This window comes from Camelus dromedarius, chromosome 3 (assembly GCF_036321535.1).
Source record: "Camelus dromedarius isolate mCamDro1 chromosome 3, mCamDro1.pat, whole genome shotgun sequence".
In the NCBI taxonomy this organism is placed as follows: Eukaryota; Metazoa; Chordata; class Mammalia; order Artiodactyla; family Camelidae; genus Camelus; species Camelus dromedarius.
The window spans coordinates 111547395-111567438 of NC_087438.1; the positions used below are offsets into that span (position 1 = coordinate 111547395).

Consider the following 20044-nt stretch of genomic DNA (forward strand, 5'->3'; position numbering starts at 1 on the left):
CAGGCCAAACAGCATGAGCTTGTTATTTTAAGCATCCTCATAAGGTCCAGGTTCAAGTTCATATATCCAGCCGCATGGCTTTCTGAATAAATCCAGTGCAGCTGGAGGGCTGGCGAGGCCATCTGTAGCTCCACTGGTGAAGACTGTGGTTTCTGGGTAGACCAGAAACTCACAAGAACTCCACCCTGATTTGGACACAAACAGTGTCAAACTCAAACTGGAAGAGTCTACAGAAAATGGTCAGTATTTAAGGCTTCCTCCCCACCTCTTATTTGTGATGGGGTCTTTGGTAGCCATGTGTGTGCAGGAAACACCTATGACTAAGAAATTTTCAACTGCCTTCTCTTTGACCTTGAGATTTGAAACCAAATGCAAATTCTTCCCTTCCCACTAGCACCACCATGACACCTTACCTCTTCCTCCCCACAGTCACACTCTTCCCCATCTTCCAGGTACCCATTCCCACATCTCCGGCCTCCATACAGCGTCCTGGTGTCCGGCATGTTGGAGAGACACATCCCACCGCCTGACTGCAGATACCTGTCCAGCTCCTTCCTGTTGCACCCGTTGAACACTCTGGGAAAGGGGTGCCTGGTAGAACAAGGTTGGAATTAGCTGAGAGTCTGCACATCAAACAGCCAGAACAGCGTCAATCCTGCTGCCCATGAGGCTGATGCCAGCTGGGGACTCAGGCTCCCACAGTCCCATTCACGTACATTCTGCCTCCTTAGAACACCACCCGCAACCTTAACTTTCTAAGAATTAAGAAATATTAATCACCCCATAATGCTTTCCCCCCACCTCACTCTGAATGGAGGATTTATTTGCAAATCCAAAGCAACAACTTCAGCCCTTTTCATGAAGGGGTTGCAATAAATAAAGGATAATGAGTGTGTTATAATAGGTCACTCGAGTCTTGGAGCTGAATACAATTCCAGCCAACCCAAACTTTTCCTGAAGCTGATATTAGATGGACGATTTTCTTGGAACAGAAGACCAGGCCAAAAAAGGCCAAGTTCGTAGGTTTAATTTCTCTGTTGGGCCAGTGATCTGATCTCTGTTCTAAGGATGCAGGCAGCACTCCAAACTCAACCAGCTAACTCACAAACACATGGTCCTTATCACAAGAGTCTGAGAGGTCCTGGATTCCACTACTGGGAAAAGGAATCAAAAGTCACACACTCCCTGGTGGCCGGTCAATACCACCACCTGGGTCTACAGAGGAAGAGTTATCCTGATTCCAATTTTCTAAACCAACTAAAAGTTAAACACTGGAGGGTTTCCTTCAGTTGTCAGGTATTCACAAGGAATTTGCTAACTGATCATTGTTAAATTACTAAAAGTTGTGAATAGCTTAAACACAAATTGGAGTAGTAATTAATATACTTCTCTCAACCCTTAGTCTCGAAATATCCTCTCTAGATTGGGAGAGAAAGGGGTGGGCTTAACGGTGAGCTCATAAGGATTTGAACATGACTCATATCCTGCATGTCAACGTCATCCTTTGTGGGTCACAGCCCAGAAGTGAGGAGAAAACACTGGACACTGGAGCTCCAAGAAAGCTGCACCTCCTCTTGGAGACACGGAAACACCATTCCCTAAGAAGCATGCAGGCCCTCAGGGTGTGGGGTCAGGGGAACACAAGCTCCCAGCGCGATGCCTTCCAAAGAGAGACTTGGGTACCACCAGAGAGCACCACAGTGCTCTCTGTCGTTTGAGTCTAGACACTCAATATTTAAGTCCTTTGAAGAAACTCCAGAATTCTCCTGGAAGGGCTCTTATGTAAAGACCCCTCACAACTCCAGGGAGATGCAGCTGTCTTGTCCTTGTTCCCTGTGGTCAACGCAGCCTGGAAATTCCCTGAGGAGTCACTGTGGGGTGAGTGGATGCTCCCTTCCTTTCCCTTGTTCAGGAGACTGAACCACTGCTTTCAGCCAAGCCTGGGACATAACAGCACCGATCATGCTCCCTTGGGACAGAGGGATTAAGGGTTGCAGCTGCTATCAAAATGGGTCCTCAGCAAAAATTCATGAAAAGACATATGTAAGCAGGCCAGTTTTATAGCTGTAGACCGCCTGCAAGGCAGAAATTAAGTCTACTTGAGGTTCCACCACACCAAGGTTTTCCTGCTAGAAACCACATGTGCTTTCTTGATCTTCTTCCAGTGTCTTTGTTGTCAAAAGCCCTTTCTCTTCGAGCCCCTCACCCCCACCCCAAAGTATAACAGAGGCTCCCTGGGCCGGCAGGGAACAACACTTGGGTGGCACTGGCCCCTGTGCTCTGCCCTCCTCCCCGCCCTCACCCTCCTGCTCGACTCACCCGGTGGCGGCTGCCATGATGCACCCACCGTCAGCCGCACTGGCTGAGCAGCAATCTGCAGAATCGTGGCTCATGCCGAAGTTGTGGCCCATCTCGTGGGCCATGGTGGCAGCCACGCCAATGGCATTCTCAGAGTGGTCCTGCTCAGGGAGAGAGCTCAGGTCAAGGACAGCTCCCTTCTTCTAGCCCTGCCTTTTCTTCAGCCAAGCCTCACAGGTCTCCACTGATTACACGATCGCTGTACAGACAGGCTCAGTCATAATAGCCCGTGCCCTTAACTAGCCTGCTGTGTCTGTCAGTGAATATGGGGCGGATAGAGGGGTGGACAGACAGACAGACAGCAGCCTCCTTGAGATCTGCTTCACAGGTTAGGAATGAATCGTCCAAATGTTCTCACAAAGTCAGAGAGAATTTCCGAAGAAGGCAGTCATGTTGTAACGATGACTTTGAAAAAGTCCCTCATTCCATAAAGATATGTGTAACAACACAAGATGTAGAGTACAAAAAGAAATTTTATCTCTGTATCTGACAGTTCTCCAGCCCTTGGTCTGGAACATGTGAGAGATCTAGTGATGCACTACTAATTGTAATTGCTTCGGGGATCTCCTGAGTTTGAAAACTGGGGATAGATTACAATAAATGAAAATCCACCTCTGGGTACCTCATCTCTTAGAACTTAATGCCTTCATTTTAAACAACTGCCCAAGTTTCTTTTTTCCTGCAATAATTATTATAAAATTATTTTTTTAGAAGATGACCTCCTGTCTTGTGAGGCAATTTTCCAGCTTCTGCAGCATCAATATATTGGCTGAGACTCACCATGTTGACTCCTCCAGACTGGTACACGGAGCACATGGCCATGAGGGGTGCCAGGCCGATGGTGGTGCCGTGGAAGGACATGCCCCTGCAGGAGAGAAGGACAGGGTGCCTGGGGTGGGGGCTGGGAGGGCTGTCCCAACATGCCCAGGAGGGGGTGGCCAAGACCCTGCCGACACTCCCGATTGCTCCCAAGGGGAGAGGTCCTGGTATTCTAGGCCAACGGGACACACTCCAGATGACCACACCTCTCACTTCCTCTCACCTGCTCTCTCACCACTCCAGAGAAACAGAAGAGAGAGAGGAAGGTCACCTCTTCCCACAATATGCCCATAGCCCTGTTTCCTGGAAGGAAATGGGCAGGGCTTGCAAAGCTGCGTCCCATTCCTGCTGCAGAGGAAGAGGTCAGAGGGTGGGGAAGCGGGAAGCGTGGCACAAATTCTGATGCTGAAGTGAATCATGCCCACTTCCGCCAGCTGCCAGGCTCCCACGCCACGTCCCTGGCTCGGTGGTATGTGCAGGGGCCAGGGAGACTGGGGCAGCAGCTGTGGGGGCTGATGCTTCATTCTTCCAACACTTCGGGGCCAAGGAAACAGATGTGTCCCATCAGGACCCTCACAAAGTGCAGCTGGGTGCAAGGATGACCGGTTTCAGCCTTTGTTCTGCAATTGTGATCCAAATCTGCCAACAGCCAGCTACCTTCCCTCAGTTTGTACGTCCCTTTCTCAGCTGTACACATCTGAGGAATGTATATAATACCAGTGTTGCCCTGCATGACGCAAACATGAGATTTATTTAAAGGAGCTACGCAGAAATTCATTACATCATGCTTTTATATCTCCGTATTGGTCCTATGATATCTTAGAGAGCTGAGACTAACTTATCTTGGCGTCATGAGAATTCAGCATAGAATCAGACACATAGTGGGTGCTTTGCTGTAGTCAAAGCAGACTTATCTTCAGAGAAACAATATGCAAGAAAATATATAAAATATATGCAAATCTCTGTGAAGCCCTACTGGTTATTTTACCAACTTAGACATGGCTCTGAGGAAGTCCTACTGGAAACTGGATTCAAGGTCTTGCCCAAAGCAGGACACCAGGCTTTCAAAGTTCAGGCCAAAAGTTTTGGCAACCAAATACTCTTCCTAGGTGAATGCTTTATCATCAGGTAAACACTCACAGCCCAGGTTTTTGGTATAGCTGTTTTCCCAGGACCTTTTAAATAGTAAACAAAGGTTTAACCGATTGTTGTTGCAGAGAGTATTTAGGGAACAGGAAAAAAACTGGTTTTATTATGTACATGCCTCTTGTTGTAACTTCCTCAGAATATCTTTGGAAGGTATTACAACACTAATAAACACCAGATAGATAACCACCTTGGGGGAACTGTCACAAGCCACCAGGACCCCCATCAGTTTCTGTTCTTTTTCCTCTGGGGTTGAAGAAGCTCCAGCACAGCCTCTCTCTCCCCCCACATCTCCCTCCCCTCTAACACACGGTTCCTGGACCATCTGCCTCTGTTTCGCACTCAGCCCTGAGCCCGTGGGGATGAAATGAAGGACAAGCTGGGGAGGCCCCTCTGCTGTGCCTGCTTTGGGAGATTAACTCCTGTACTGGGAAGGGCACAGAGCCACGAAGATCAAGGTGAGCCCTTCAGAAAGCCTGTTTCAAAGCAGCCACGACCAACAGTCACTGCCGCAATACACACCCCCTAGTTCCAGATGCTCAACTAATTTTCTCATCTAGGTTGTACACACTTCTTGGGGTCGTTATGAATCAGGCTTTTCAAATATTTTCCTGGATATACTGGGTACAGAGCACATGCCTGAGAAATACTTGGTTACCTGGACTGGAGAGTCCGGATGGCTTAGTTCAGCCAACGCTCAGCACTGGGCAGAAAGGGGCGGACAATACAACACACACGCTGCGGGGAGGAGCTCTGCAGCCAAGGCCAAGGTGACGCATAAGTAGAAGACTACTCACGTGATTAGCTGTGCATTGTCATGGTTCTTGTGGGTGAGCAGCTTGCGCCTCCAGCTAAGAAATGACCAGAGGGTGGAGTACGGGTTTTCCGAAACTTCACACAGATTCCCATGAGTCCACACTTCCAAGCCCACGAGAGCAATCCGGATATTCAAGGATCGGTAAAACTGAAAACACACACAGAAAAGCCACAGCATCATCTGTCAGCACTACCTGAGATTCACGAGCCCCTTCCGAGCCTAAGTGCTCTGAGCACAGACACCAGATTTCTCTTCTCTGCATGCCTCCAACGAGGGGAGGGAACGGGTGTTGCTAGTCACATTTCTCAGAAGATGGGGCATCCTGAGGGAGGTACTGGAAGGCCTAGGGACAAGGAATTCTTTGCCTACCCTGGAGAACACAGGGGCAGTAACTTAAAAAAAGAAGTTGCAGGTAAACCTCAGTCGTGTAAGCAAGAGATGCTGTCTTAATCCAAAAGTGGCAGGTACTGCCCCAGGTAAAAATAACAATCGTAGCACCAATGTTTGTCAAGCACTTCGTACGCATTAAGCATGAGGCTTAGAGAAGTTCAGTAACTTGCCCGAGTCTCAGCAGGAAGATGGTGGAGTCAGGATTAGGGCCCGGATCATCAGACCTTGGAGCCGGCTCACGACCCGACACTGCTCGAGGGCTGCCGTATTTACACATCCAGAGAATCAACTTGCCCCCAAGAATCTGGGGTGTAAGCGGGCTCTGGATTCAGCAGAGTATCGGTTGATTTCAATGGAAATTTTGATTTTCCTTTTTTGTGCCAGGTCAGTCATTCCAGAAAATAAAGGGTTTGGATCCCAATTTGAACTTGCTTCATTCACTAGGGAGATTTTGGAGGACTAAAACTTGACTTTTTCACAGTTAAGAAAAACACATTTTGGATTGGGTTCCTGATTCAGCAAATCAGTGCAGTTCGTTCAGTAATAGTTCAGTTCAAGGAGCTGGGTCAGCGTGCCTCAGAGAAGCGGGGTTGCCTTCCCTCACCCCAGCTGGGAGCGACTAAGCTCAGCTGGAGACGAGAGAACCAAGACTGCTTCACAGAAGAGACCAGCCTGCAAGGCTGGGGGCTACCAGTAAGGGCTGGGGTTTGCTAATGTTTCTCTCTTTCCACTTCTCACCAGCACCCCTGGTTCTATCATCCAGACCAGCTGCAGAGTGCACAGAGGGGAGACCCAGCCAAGTCTCCCACCTGCAGGGGCTCCAGAACAATAGACGACACGTGGGTGATAACAGGCTGCCTCCCGTGTACCCCCAGGGAAACGAGCTTTTCTTGTTTTCCCAGATGTTGCGTGTTTGGGTTGTGCGATCATTTAGGTGTTATTGCTGAGTGAGTCAAGGGCCAGAGAGAGGGCTGGACTGTGTCCCTGGGGTCCTTCCTTCCAGGAAATGCCAGGGTTTGACTTTCGCCTGTCACTGGCCGGCGTTTCCAGAGTCATCTAGGGCAGAACGAAAACACAGGGCATAGACCGGTCCATCCAGTGACTTCAGAACACTACCAGATTTGCTTGTAAATCCCTAAAAAATATTTGAGATCTCTTCCTGATCCTCTAGTGTTTAGGAAAAAAATGATTTCCCCTTTAGACTGGGGATCCCTAACAGGCTTCAGAAGTTTTTTGAGTGCCCTGAAATTGTACAATAAATGTGATCAGCTTCTCAAAGAGATTTGAGATCCCCCATACATTATAATCTACTTTTTAAAAACTATTTACTACTAGTCTATCAAGAAGCTACTGTTACTCTCAGTTACCTGTTCTACTGCATTTTGTTCTCTAGCATAAAGACAAAGTATTTCCAAGTCCCAGACCAGCCTATTCCAGTAAAATTCAAGAATCTGGGGATTTCCTAAGAGCATGTTTAAAAGAGACTGACCTGGCAAAGTTAACCACCTGCACGGCTTTTCTAAGAGACAAAGCCAAATAATGTTAGAACGGTCTTAACAGATGGAGACTGTACAGACTGGCCCCAAACAACCCATTCCTCAACTTTTAAGGCAGGGGTGAGGGACAGGGGTCAGAGGACAGCACTCTGAGTCCTCACCCCTGCTTCAGCTTAGAGGAGTCTGTTTTTCACCAGGCTTTTATATTAGACATTGGAAAAAAGAGTCCACCAGAAAAACAAAAATAATCAGAAGCCATTGATTTAGGCCAACGCCTCTATTTCGTAAATTCAAAACAAAACAGCAACCCAAACAAGCCAAGTTACTTGGTTAAGTCCATGTCGCTGACAGCCTTGTCGTGACCACCGAGCCTCTTCAGCACTGCCTGCCTCCCAGAAGCAGTGAGGCGGCCAATCCAGCCAGAGGCAAGTCAGGTGTGAGCTCCTCTAAGGCGCCGGCACCTTTCCCACAAGTACACACCTGGTCTCACCTTATCAACGTAATTGGCGACCTCCATGAGCTTGTGTTTTGTGGCGTCCTGGTCCCGTCGATTCTTCTGAAACTAAACAGGGCAAGCAGAAGTAGGTGAGACCCCAGAACCCTTCCCAGGACCCCTCCCTTGTGTGCCCCACTACTTGTCTTTGAATTCGTTTTCATTTTCTTCCATAAGTAGTTATTTTTATATAACTTTCTCCCCAAAAAACACAGTGTCAGCTCGGGGAAGGCAGAACCTGGTATCCGCGACTGCTAGCTCAGTGGCAGGCACAGAGCAGCCATGCAATCGCTGTGTAGTGAACTGAACTGTCTTCTTCCAGCCCTTGACATCAACCTTGTTCTCCTGTCCTCCTAATTACAAGGCCTCCCCCAAACTCCCCACTGGGGCTTAGAAGAGGGACTGGTCCAATCCTTACCTTGGTTATCACTCAGCACGGAGCCCCCATCACAGGGATCTCCCAACTGTGATCAGTCAACTGAATGCCTGCAATGTCACTAGGCGGGACCCAAAGTGTGAGGTCCTGGTCCTAGCCTGCAGGACCTTCAGTCAAAACAGAGAGCTAACCAGAAACGATGACAATGGCAGATTCTACATTTAATGAGTCTGCGATTGAAATCGGCTGAGAAAACCTGCACAGAAAGAACGGCAATGCAAGGCCGCGTGAATATCACAGAATGGGGGCTGGCGATGAGGACTATGTAAGACCTCAGCAAGCAGGCTTCACCTGGCCCGCCGCTCTCATCAACCAGCAGTGCCTTCTACAGGGAGAAGGATTCTGAGACTGCAAGGGGCTCGGCAGGAAAGAGTGCTGAGCTGGATTAGAAAGGTCTGCAGTGAGTGCCAGGAGGAGCACATCTAGGTAGGCAGCCTCACGTTGATCGTGCCTGCTTCAAAAGGGTAGATCTCTTTCAGCTGCAGCGATGAAGGAACGTTCCACAGCAGAAGGATAAAATGTAATCTAAATTTGAAAATGATGGGTGTGGCCCAAACGCTGCCGTAGTTACATAGAATCTGGGTACCTATAGGATTTACCTTGGGTACACGCTATATGTTACTTCAGTCTAAACCTCCACGCCCTTCCTCCGTCGCATCCCACAAGAATATCCAGGAAAGAGACAAAAAGAACAGCCAAATGAAACACCGTGGGAATATGTGTCCGGATGGGGATGGGTCTCAGCCATGACCCAGGGGAGAAACCCACTGTTTCCTTTTCTCCCGCTGCTTGTGGACCTTCCTGGGCTTCCCAGGTGCTGCGACTCGTCAGAACCGTAATCATCTCACGTTCACCTTTGCTTTCTACAGCGTTCAGTTCAATGTAAGGCCCTGTGACTGAGAGCTTTCCAAGGTCTCCATCCTTGAGTTTCTCCTTACAGAGTCAACCCATTTCTAAATTCCCCTCACGGCACAGGAAGTGTCATAGCATTTAGTGAGTATTTATTAGAACAATCAGAGTCAGGTTTCATTGTCTTTCAAATCTTATCTTCAAACTACTGCCTGATAATACCACCATAGTTTAAGGAGTGCATCAAGTACTGTCCGGGAGCACCTCAGGCAGGAGTCAGCAACATTTTTCTGTAAATGGCCAGATTGTAAATATTTTACTTTGCAAAAATACTGTCTCTTCCACAACCACTCAAGAGAAGCCACGGACAACGCAAGCAGCAGTAGGCATGGATAAAACTTTATTCACAAAAGCACGGGGTGGGCTGGATTTGGCCATGGGCTAGTTGATACCACTCATTTACTCCTTTCTTCTTCTCTCCTCTCCTGGTGTAAAGAAAAGAGTGTCTCACCCTTTCACTTTCCAGGGACACAGTGCATTACCTGGTCTTTCCCAACTACCCCACCTTCTATCTGTACCACAAAAGCCCTTTGCATACCTGCTTTCACAGCCATCCTGTCTCCTCCTCCAACATTCCATCCTGCCATTCCCGTGACTGAATTTCCCGTTTCACCTGAGGAACGAATAAGCTAAGAACCACCCCAGGGGCTCCCACCCAGGCCTAGGGAGCTGCTTGGTCATTTTTCCTGCTGAAACCCCTTCTCTCCAGGCAGCAAGCACTCTCCATATCTCCGCTCCCTGCTGGGACTTCACAGCCCAGAGGCAGAGCCTGGCGGGTCTCAGCACTAGGCTGTAAATCACAGATAAGGCAGCCCTCCCCTTCCCTGTCTTCCCATCCTCCCAGATTAATTAATTGTCAGGAATACATTTCTGCCTGTGGAGGATGAGAGGCCATGTGAAGAGGGAGAGGGGGAAGAGGTGGTGAGAAGGTGGGGATTTGTGCGCCTGTGAGCTCAGCCTGGCTGTTACATCCCCTACCCAACCCCTGTCGTGAATCATTCAAAGCCCAGGACCCCGAGAAGTGAGCAGGCTCCCTGTGCACCATCCACTGAGCTGCTTAAATCACGCCCTGCTGCAGGCTCTCTCCTCCGGAAGATGGCTCTAGGCGACACCACAGTCCTGGAGGCACCCTGGGCAGACACTTTTCCTCTTTGGGGTTTGCTGTGACTCTGGAGGTCAGGAGACTGAAGATGACCAAACCCTGCCCTGCCCCTACTTCTCCAGCTCCCAGACTCACACCCAGTGGGTTTTAAAACCCCGCACCAGGATTCCTCTGGGAAGCGTGCAGGGCCGAGGGGGAGGATCCTTCCACATTTACATTAGAGCAGACTTGTTTCTATATGCTTAACTCCCGAGGTCCAGGAGCTTTCATCTGAACAAAGAATTCTGTGGCTTTAAAAAAAATGGTTCAAGACCGTGTATTAAATGATCTTAGATGCAAAGCTTAAGGATGTAGTCAGAGGAGCTCAGCTTTCTCCCAGCAACCCTCCTATTATGGCAGTTCTGTCGGGCAGGGGCCAGCGCCATCAGCACCTCCCATGACCACAGAGCCTGGGCTTATAAATCAGCTTTTTGGGGAGGGTATAGCTCAGTGGTAGATTGCATGCCTAGCATGCATGGGGTCCTGGGTTCAATCCCCAGCACCTCCGCTAGACGTAAATAAACAAACCTAATTACCTCTCCACCAACAAAATTTTAAAAAATTAAAGATAAAATAAATAAATTTTTAAAAAATTCAGCTTTGTATTTTGCTCCTCATACTGCTCCCCCCATCCTACTCACACATCAGTCTTTGGAAAAGAAAACAAGAGAGAAAAAAAGACTGCTGGAAAAACCAATACTGATGTCCATTAAAAAGCAAAACTCCTCTCAAAGCAGAACACAATGTTCCCTGGGCCTGGAGTGCCTGCACCTCCACTTCTCTGCCCAGTTAACGACTCCCTGCCCTCGCAGACATGAAGTCTAGTGTCTCTTTTGCTACCCCGCACTGCCTCCGGGATCTGTGCTTTGGGATCGAGGACTAGGTAGAGCTGCCTGAGAATGAGGCCTCTGGGGGAGCTGGTGTGAGGCTGACAGGAGCTGTGATGAGTTCTGTCCTAATTAGGGAGCCCCAGCGAGGTGCAGTGTTAGAATGTGGGGAGCACTCAGCTCATCATGACCTTCCATGCCAGGAAGGTGCACTTAGATAGATGGCTGACTCACTAGGTAAGTGAGAACTGGAGGTAAACTACGGCTAGTTTAGGCAGATGTGGGCTCCGGGGCCTGAACCCATTCTTCACGAGTCAGCTTCATCACCACAATCTCAGAGAAGCTTTCCCCAATTCCCAAAACCACGCTGGATCCCTCATTACCTGCACCCTAATCCTCTACAACGAACCATCTTAGCTGTCATCACACTTGGAACTAGAGTGTTTGTGCTGCTGTTGTAAACTCTGTGATGCGGGGACAGGTCTGTCTCTGTCTCCTGGGGCCAAGCACTGTGCTGAGCACATGATAATCAAGAAATCAATGAAAAATGAAATGAAAGAGTGAGAGAGGTGAGTATTCATCAAATCTCAGAAGCCAAGGCTGACAAGAACCTAATTTGAAGAATATGGAATTAAAGGCCAAACAGCTATTCCTTTAGGTCAGTTGTTCTCAAGCCCACCTGTGCATCAGAATCTCACAGAGGGCTTGTTAAAATGAATTGCAGGACCCCAGGCCCACGGTTTGGGATTCAGCACATCTGGGGAGCAGCCAGAGCCCCCAGTTCCTGGGTGCTGCTCATGCTGCCGGTCTGGGGACCACATTTTGGGAACCATGGCTTAGGTTCTCATCTGGGATTAACATGATTATACAAATAGACCCATACATTGGCAAGAAAATTATCAATCAGGTGAATACACTTCTAACTTTGCCAAAAAAACCTTTTTTTAAATTTCTATAGTGAACTCACGGACTCCCTGAGAATAAGTACCAAAAGCTAAGGGTCTTCAGACCCAGCCTAAGAAATGTTAATCCAAATAACATTATTTGTCCTGACTTTCTATCTGATTAATGTATTGAGCTAGAAGAGACTTTTTCCTTTGTTTTTTTTTCCCCCCAACTAAGTTTAAAATAGCAAAAAGAGCCTTTGGTCAGAAGTAAGGTCAAAATCACATGACAAACCGGAAAAAAGATGAAGGCTTCAGCATTTCCGCAAAGTTGTTTGAAGGCTGGAATGGGAGCTATCAAAAGCGTAGTTTTTCTGCTAAAACCCCCACTGCCTACCCCTTACCTCTGCATAATCAGCCACGAGATAAAGCTCCACATACTTCATGGAGTGTAAATCTTCCCTTTTCATCTAAGAAAGAGATAGAAACAGATCAGAGCCACAGAAATGGTGAACTTGGTCTCATTTCAAAAAAACTGCTAAGAGATGTTGCTGGTGAATAAGCCGTGGGCCTCCTTGCTGGACCGGGGCGTGGGCACTAGGGGTACTTCTGCCTGCAGCCGCAGTCGCCCTCACTATACCTGGTTCCCGCCATCCTGGTTACCGCTGGAGGCTGCTCTGGGACACTGGCTCCAGTCCTTTATTCTCAAAAAATAATGAACTAGCTGCCTGGTACAGCCAGAACAGAGGCCAACACACTGTGAGGGAACATGCTGACAATCAAGTTCCCAAAAGGCATTTAAACCATGTACCTCTATTTTGGGTATAAAGAGATACAAGCATTTTGTGCATGTGGCTAAGTGGTTATGCCAAAAACGGAGGCATATTTTTCCTCACATTTCAAAGTTTCTGGAATCAGCATCTCAGATTATTTTAAATGCAGTGATGTTCCCCCCCAAAGCAGTTATTCTGTTGAATACAAGGGTATCTCACACTCAACAGTGACTTAGATTAAAAGAAAAAAGTGATTTCCTCTTTCTTAGCCCTCTCCCTTTCATTTAGAAATACTCCTGGATCCAAGCTAAGCGTCCTCAGAGGGGACAAGCCTATCCCCGGGCTGGCTCCTGCACTGAGAAACTCACCCTGCGAGGTTGTTTCTTGGTCTGGTTCGTAAACTGAAGGGCCCAGTCCCTGGCAGTGGGCTTGGAGTGCTTGAACCCACAGTTCCCAGGGGGCAGCTTGAGATGTTCAGATCTGTAAATAAGGTGGTGGCCCCCGCTGTCAGGGAGGGGCTCGATGACATAGCTGAGGTTACTGCTCACCATAATCAGTCCTCTGTCGATAAGAAATAGAACCTCTGGTCAAAGATTATGGTCCTGGAAGAGCCCTTTGCTCGGGCCTCAGTTTCCCCATATGCAAAATGGCTTTGATCATTGCTTCTTAATCTGATTATGAGGTCACGCACTCCTTGGTGAGAATCTGATGCAAATTCACACTCCCTCTCCAGAGAAACACTCGTGTATGATAGATGCAGTGCACAGTCTCAGGGCATAAAACCTTAAACTTACCACAGAGAAGCTCAAGGTTCTCAAAGGGCTGGACCGGGACAGTCAATACTTATAAAGGACAGTAGGACCAGGATTCCAAAAAGCTTCCCAAACCCCAACATGGCATACGACAAATCAGAGGTCAAAACTTTACAGATTGAGAAAAAGACAGTGTGGAGACTGGAGAAAGAACGCTGGCCTGGGAGTAAGGAGACCCAAGTTCTAGTCTTAGCTCCAAAAGTAAACTGTCAAACACTCTCCAAAAATCTCTTAAATCACCCCAAGCCTCAGTCTCCCCACGTGCAAAAGCAAATGATAATTTACTAATTCTGCAGGATTCTTGGGATGATTAAATGGAAAGACAAGTGTCTTAGTTCTCGGAAACCAAAGCTGGAGACGTCACCGACAGCATTCCCACCAGCCCCAGCTTCCCCATGTCAACCAGCGGTTTCCGGGTGAAATGACACCCACAGCCAAGGACGGGTGACTCTGTTCTCTGGTTACAGATACTGGCCTTGAACTCAGAATAGAGATGGGCAGCATCCATTATGTTCTTTCACTCGCTGAGCCCTTACTCTGTATTAGATGTAATCTAGACATCATTCCTGTCCTTGAGTCATTCACAGCCCATTGGGCGACAGACAGTCATTCATTCCACAAATATTTCCTGAGCACCTGCCACGTGTAAGGTGCTACGCTAGTTGCTGAGGGTGGAGTACTGAGTAAGACAGACAAGATGCCTGCCCTCATGGAACTCAGAGTCAGAACATGGGCATAAATCACTACAGTATGTAACAGAGAAAGCGAAAAGCTTTCATCACCCTTAACACTGATGGATTGGAAGCAGCTGCCTGGGGTGCTGCCTCAGTGAGGCTTCTGGGTGTTTCACCTGGACTTGGTGAGAGAGACGGCCAGGATGTACCATCAGTCACTATCACAAATAATCAATGGAAGGGTGAGCAGAGGCCCATGTAGTGGGGATTTGCCATCCTTGATACAGTGAGATGAAAACTAGAGCGAGGGAATGTACTCAGGGCCCTAGGGAAGGAAGATCCCTGCAGTGAGTCCCAGGGGCCCCAGAGCATCTCACATGCTCCAAAACCTCTGGCCCCATCCATCCAGAGAATTCAAAAGGGGAAGTGTCTAAGGGTCCGTCTCTGCCACTCCAAACTGGCCGGACCTCATCTTTGGCTGTCTCGGCTTCCATCCCCACCGGTAGCCTCTTGGGATCCCCGCCCAGGTTTTGCCTTTTGGGAAGAGTCTGTGATGCTCTCAGGAGAGACAGCGCCAGGCTCTGATAAGCAGCAGCCCTTCCTGGAATCCATCCCTGGTTGACCTCATTCTGGTACCCGGGAGCCTGACGACTTCCCGGCTGCCTCGCCCAGGCTGACGCAGCAGTCCTAGACCAGCCCCTGCGGGGACACCCAAGGTGCTCCCTCAACAGCTGGGGGTGGGAGTGGAGCAAAGAGCAAGGGTCACATCCTCTCCTGAGTCCAGACAGGAAAGGGCAGTGGGCAGAGCTGCTGCGGGCATCCTGTTCCCAAGCTATCTTCTCATCTCGGCTGACCAAGGCCCCTGCCATCACCTCAGTTTCCCCTAATGGCCACAAACTTTGGAAACAGAGGGCGTGACCACTAACCAGCTGATGGTTTTGCGTGTGTGTGCTGTGGCTATGGAGGTAACACCCAGTGGAAAGTTCTGCACAGGGATGGGTGAAAGTTCCAGCGTCGTTGACTGAGCATCACTTGAATAAGTATGGAAGCCGAATAGGACAGAGACCACACAGAATTTTGGTGCACAGTGAACAGTAATCATGGTGGCTGTAAGTGACAAGCGCCAGCAACTCTCCTCTGAGGTGTGCCTGGGCGATACCCAGCTGGCCCGTCTGACGTTAGGACACCAGCTGGGAGATAAGAAGACAGAGGAGGCAGGCGGTTTACTTTTCATTTTCAGACACTATTTTTTGAGAGTTAACCATATGCCAGGCACTGTGCTTACAATCATCGTCCCTATTTCAGTCTCACATCAGTGCTACCAAGCACCATCACGGGTCCCATTTTATAGAGGAGGAAACTGAGCCCCAGAGAGATTAAATAACAAGCTCTCATGGGTATTCTGGGGCCAAAGATTTGAGGTCTGGCAGACTCTGGACCCCATGCCCTTAACATCTGCGTTATCTGCCTCTATCAGTGAGTTCCAAACCTGTGGGTCAGAGATCTTAGGATCTGAGTTCCCATTAGAAGAGTCCACGGGGTGTATTAAAAGTGCAGGTGTCCAGGCCCAGCAGAGGAGACTGAGGCTCTGTCGGCCTGAGCATCTGCATTGTGAACACGTCCCAGAGAAACCCCTGTACAGCTGCCGGCAGGAGCTTTGACTTGGAGTCCAGGCTCTGGCGGGGGCCTCTCTTTTCGCAGAGCCCCAAACAGTTCTGCTTTCGGGAGTGAGCAGATTATAATTTGAGAAACACAGGCTCAGGACACTGAGGTCCTTCCAGCAACAGGACTCTGCACCGCTCCGCTCCCCTCCCTGTCCATGGCCCCTGGTCACCCGCCTGTGTCACAGCTGCAACCCTCCCAACTGCCCGGGGATGGGGGAGAGGCTGGCACAAGCCCCAGCACTCTGCAGGGGGCCCCAGCTTTGAGACTGGGGAGATTTGTGAGAATCTAGCTCCCAGGGCCCACCCCTGTCAGCACCGCCTAGTTCTGCTAGCTGCCCTCCACTGAGCATCCACCAGTCATTTCTCCTTCTGAGCATCTCAGTTGATCTAATTTGTTAAACGTAAGGACTGGCAGAGCTTAGCCAGGCGCCGGGGAGGGGGGCCCAGGAGGCCGGTGGCCAGGACCTCACACGCTATTCTCTGTTCCGCTCTCCGTCCTATTCCTCATTGTCGAGCACTTGACACAAATGAAATTGTACAGAGGAGCCCTGGCAGGGCAGGCCGGGCAGGCAGCAGGTTTAACCCCTGAATGACTGCAGGACTCAAATGCATCCTTCAAAGAACTAGGCAAGAACTGCTTCCTGGGAACAGCTAAAGCCCAGGCAACAGCTAAACCCCAGGGGACACAGCTTACATCACTACATCCAGAGCTGCCCTGAGAGGTAATCACTCTGTCACCCTTCTTCCCTTTCCCCTCAGTCCGCATCCAGGCAAGAAGGAGTTACAGGGAGCTTCAAAGGCAGCACAGGGAGGGGTGAAGAGCGGGCGATGTGGTCCCTCTGGGATGGGGTGGCAAGGCACAAGCGTGAGCATGGGCTGGGAGTGGGACACACCTGGATTCAAATTCTGGCTCTGCTATCTGTTAGCTCTGTGGTAAGTTGCTCAGCACAGCTGCGCCTCTCACAGGGCTGCTGTGATAGCTGACTGAAGTAATACGCACCATTTACTAACAATCAGGTATAATTCTAAAAGGATAACTCACAGTCCCTGAGCGTGTGTTATGCACCAGGCAGAGTACAAGTCATCTTATTCAGTAGCCATTCAACACATATGTATTGAGAACCCACTGTGTATCCAGAATTGTTCTAGGCACTGAGGATGCAGCATGATCAAAAAAAAAAAAAAAGTCCCCAATCTCAAGGAGGTTGCACTCAACACCTAATGTAAATCCACCAATGATGCAATGATGTTACGATTGTTATTCCCATTTTACAGGTGAGAAAACTGATGCTAGAGAATTGAAGCAACCTGTCAGGTTTTAAGTCAGGAATTGTCTGACTCCGGAATCTACACCTGGCACAACTTAACGGTGCTGCCCTGTGAGGGTTTACTCTGTGCTTGACACAGAGGTAGCATTTCTTATCTGTTCTGCAGAGGAAGGTCAAGTATTCAAAGGGGAAAGGACCACACCACCCCTGGCAAAGGAGCAGACAGGTATGGACTGGCCGCATGTATATGAGCCACCTCCTTCTGTCCCAGGCACCCACCTCCAGGAAGCTCTGCCCCCTCTGCTTATTATTCATGCGTGGGGCCCTACACCACCCTCAGCCCCCTACCCAGGACTCAGCAGCCTCCTGCACGGTGGGCATCATCTGCAGACCTAAGTGAGGCCCCTGGGAGGTAGCAAACTAGCCACGGCAAAGACAAGGAGGAAATGAAATGAAACAGGGAGAGGAGAGCTCAGAGACCCCACAGCCAGGAGGTGTGGGGCTCCGTCCAAAACTCAGGTCCCTGGACTCTAAATTGTGAGCTCCTTCCAGGCCATCATGTACACGTTTGTACACGTCCTCCTGTGGTCCCCCTCAATCTCATATTCTCTCTCTCCCTCTCTCCTGCAGAGTCTGAGTCCAGAGACCAGGGTCAGATATAACCACAGTGAGTGGGAGCCCCAGAGTTTTGAGGACAGATCTGCTATAATGTAAGAGTGATGCATCACATAGATCACTACCAATGATCTATTGTCTGTCTTTGAAAGACTTTCTATGTAATTAAACTTGCCAGACATTAGTACATAAGATACTATGCAGCCATTAAAAGAACGAGATAGATCTATGTGTGCCAAGGAAGGCATAATGTTAAATTGGGAAAAACTTACAGAATGATACCATGTATAAAGTAATCTCATTTGGATTAAAAAATCGTAACACACACACAATTACGTAGTTCAATTATGCAGAGTGATTACAGATGGGGAATGAGATTGAAAGGGTGGGACGGGATAAAGAATTTTCACTTCTTTTAGCCTGATGCTCTTGTATCATTTGAATGTTTAGCATACTACGTTATGTGACAGTAATTTTTAGTAAGCATTTTCTTTACAAATAAACTGGCCAATCAGGTTGAAAAATGTTTTTACTGCAATCAATACCTCTCCAGTTAATAGCCAGTGAGCTGGGGAGACACACACACACGCACACGCACGCACACAATGTCTGCCAAATCCCACAGGTTCAGTCGAGGACACCTCAACCCAGTGTCCAGGTGTCCTCACAGACAACCGTTGCTCTTGACACTTACACTTCGCACTAATTTGCAAAGCACTTGTGCGTGCAAGACGTCGTGCAAGACATTTAGAAGATGAGCCCGTCAGAGACAGGCTTGGGGACTGTGGACACTGAACACGCCTGAGAACTGGTGCACCGCATCTTTTTATTGATGTAGTTCACAAGTATTCATAGCTGCTACTCAATGGCCCAAACAAGATTATAAGGTATTATATTACATATCCATGATCCTTTCTGGAAGGAATATTTCTAAAAGGATACACAGGAAACTGGTAACAATGGCTGCCTCTGGGGAGAGGGGTTTCTGGAAATCCAGGGCAAGGAAGAGATCTCTTTCATTGTACACTCTTGTGTTATTTGAATTTATTTTTACTATGATCATGTTCTACTTCTTCAATTAAATTAGCCCTGCAGAACTGCTTTGAAGAAAAGAGGGGGCCAGCAACGATCTGGACACTGAATTCCTCTGCACTTGTATCATCAGCCTGAAGACCCGACTTGGTATAAATCCTACCTACTCTCTCCAGCCACGAAGCGCGTGTTTCCAGGAGAGAAGCATAATCGCTATGGAGATTTTCCATTGCAGCACCACGTTATAAGCCTCGGTGGGGGGCAGGCAGAGCGTTACAGGGGTTTGAAGGCTGCTGCAGCTGCGCCCTCTCCAGGGCCCGAGTCCAGCCATCTGGCATGCGTCTCCAGGTCTTAAATCAGTCAGGCCCACAGACACCCTTGGTTTCTTAAGGTATGTAGCGAGAAGCCTGGGAAATAACGCGGGTGGACCTCACCGGGGGAAGCATGCAAAACAGAAACACATGGATGGCTCACACGGTTTCCCCCTGTCGGCACGGCTGCGGGAATGATTTACAAGAGGCCAAGCCAAGCTCCCACCGCTCCACACAAGGGGACAGAGGAAGAGGCGGGGAGAAGCAAGGCACACCTGCATGTTCCCTTTCCTCCTCCTTGGGACAGACGTTGTTTACTCGCAGACTGCAGGTGGCAGTGGCTGGGCCTGTAAACACCACTGGGAGGCCATTTGGCTGGGCTTAATCAGGTCACTTGAGCGGGGATTTGGGGCCCCTGTTATGGCCTCCCAGCCAAAGCTTGTTTCCTGCCTAACTCCCTCCAGCTGACTCCCATGAAGTCTTACAGAGGAGACACGGCCTAATTTATAAACAGAATGCTGCTCAGCAGCATAATGCAAAATGCCGACTGGCAGCATAACGGGCCTTGCATTGGCAGGCGAGCCTGGGTGAGCCTTAGCATAGTGTCACTGTTATTAGACGGTAATAATCCCATCTGAGTGCTATAGAGTTAACACAGCACTTGACCTCTGCCCTGTCCATCATTCATGCCCATTTTACAGATGAGAAACTAAGGGTTCAGGAAATGATTTTCATATGCCTGTCTTCCTTCCACCTGTGTAGGGCACCACATAGAGTAGACACTCAGTATCAATTTACCGAATGAAAGAAACGATCATTGAATAAATCAGTCAACAGAGAGGAAGGGTACACAGGGGAACCACCTCCTACTGGCTCAGGAGGGCCAATCGCGCGTGCATCGTCCCAGTGCTGCCTTCAGTGGCATCATGTTGATAGCTCTGAATTGGTCATGGTGGGAATATTCTTACCAGCATATTGGCAGATACTACAAATCACGGTTTTGTTTTTCTTTCTGTTTTCATAGAGCTAGTTTATCAACATGCCGGGTTTAGGTACAACATGGTATAGGCAATTAAGACCCAGGCAATTAGAATCCAGGTTTTTCAGATCACCATCTCTTTTCCAAAAGGAGAGGAGAGCAGGAAGAGTCTAAATAAATGATATTTATTATTTCAACAT

The 20044-nt window shown here is 48.8% G+C and overlaps 1 protein-coding gene across 3 annotated transcripts in view; it reads right to left on the reverse strand.

Moving 5' to 3' along the window:
* ADAM19 (ADAM metallopeptidase domain 19) overlaps positions 1-20044 on the reverse strand; it is an 81236-nt gene that overhangs the window by 23633 nt on the left and 37559 nt on the right. For 2 of the 3 annotated variants that reach the window (XM_031449413.2, XM_064484493.1), the window contains 7 exons: positions 12858-13050; positions 12121-12186; positions 7517-7588; positions 5121-5287; positions 3139-3223; positions 2320-2459; positions 414-591 (listed from right to left, as the gene is read on the reverse strand). In XM_031449413.2, the coding sequence (XP_031305273.2) occupies positions 414-591; positions 2320-2459; positions 3139-3223; positions 5121-5287; positions 7517-7588; positions 12121-12186; positions 12858-13050 (901 nt within the window). The remainder of the gene's footprint in view (positions 1-413; positions 592-2319; positions 2460-3138; positions 3224-5120; positions 5288-7516; positions 7589-12120; positions 12187-12857; positions 13051-20044) is intronic. The other variant, XM_064484494.1, reaches the window with a different exon arrangement.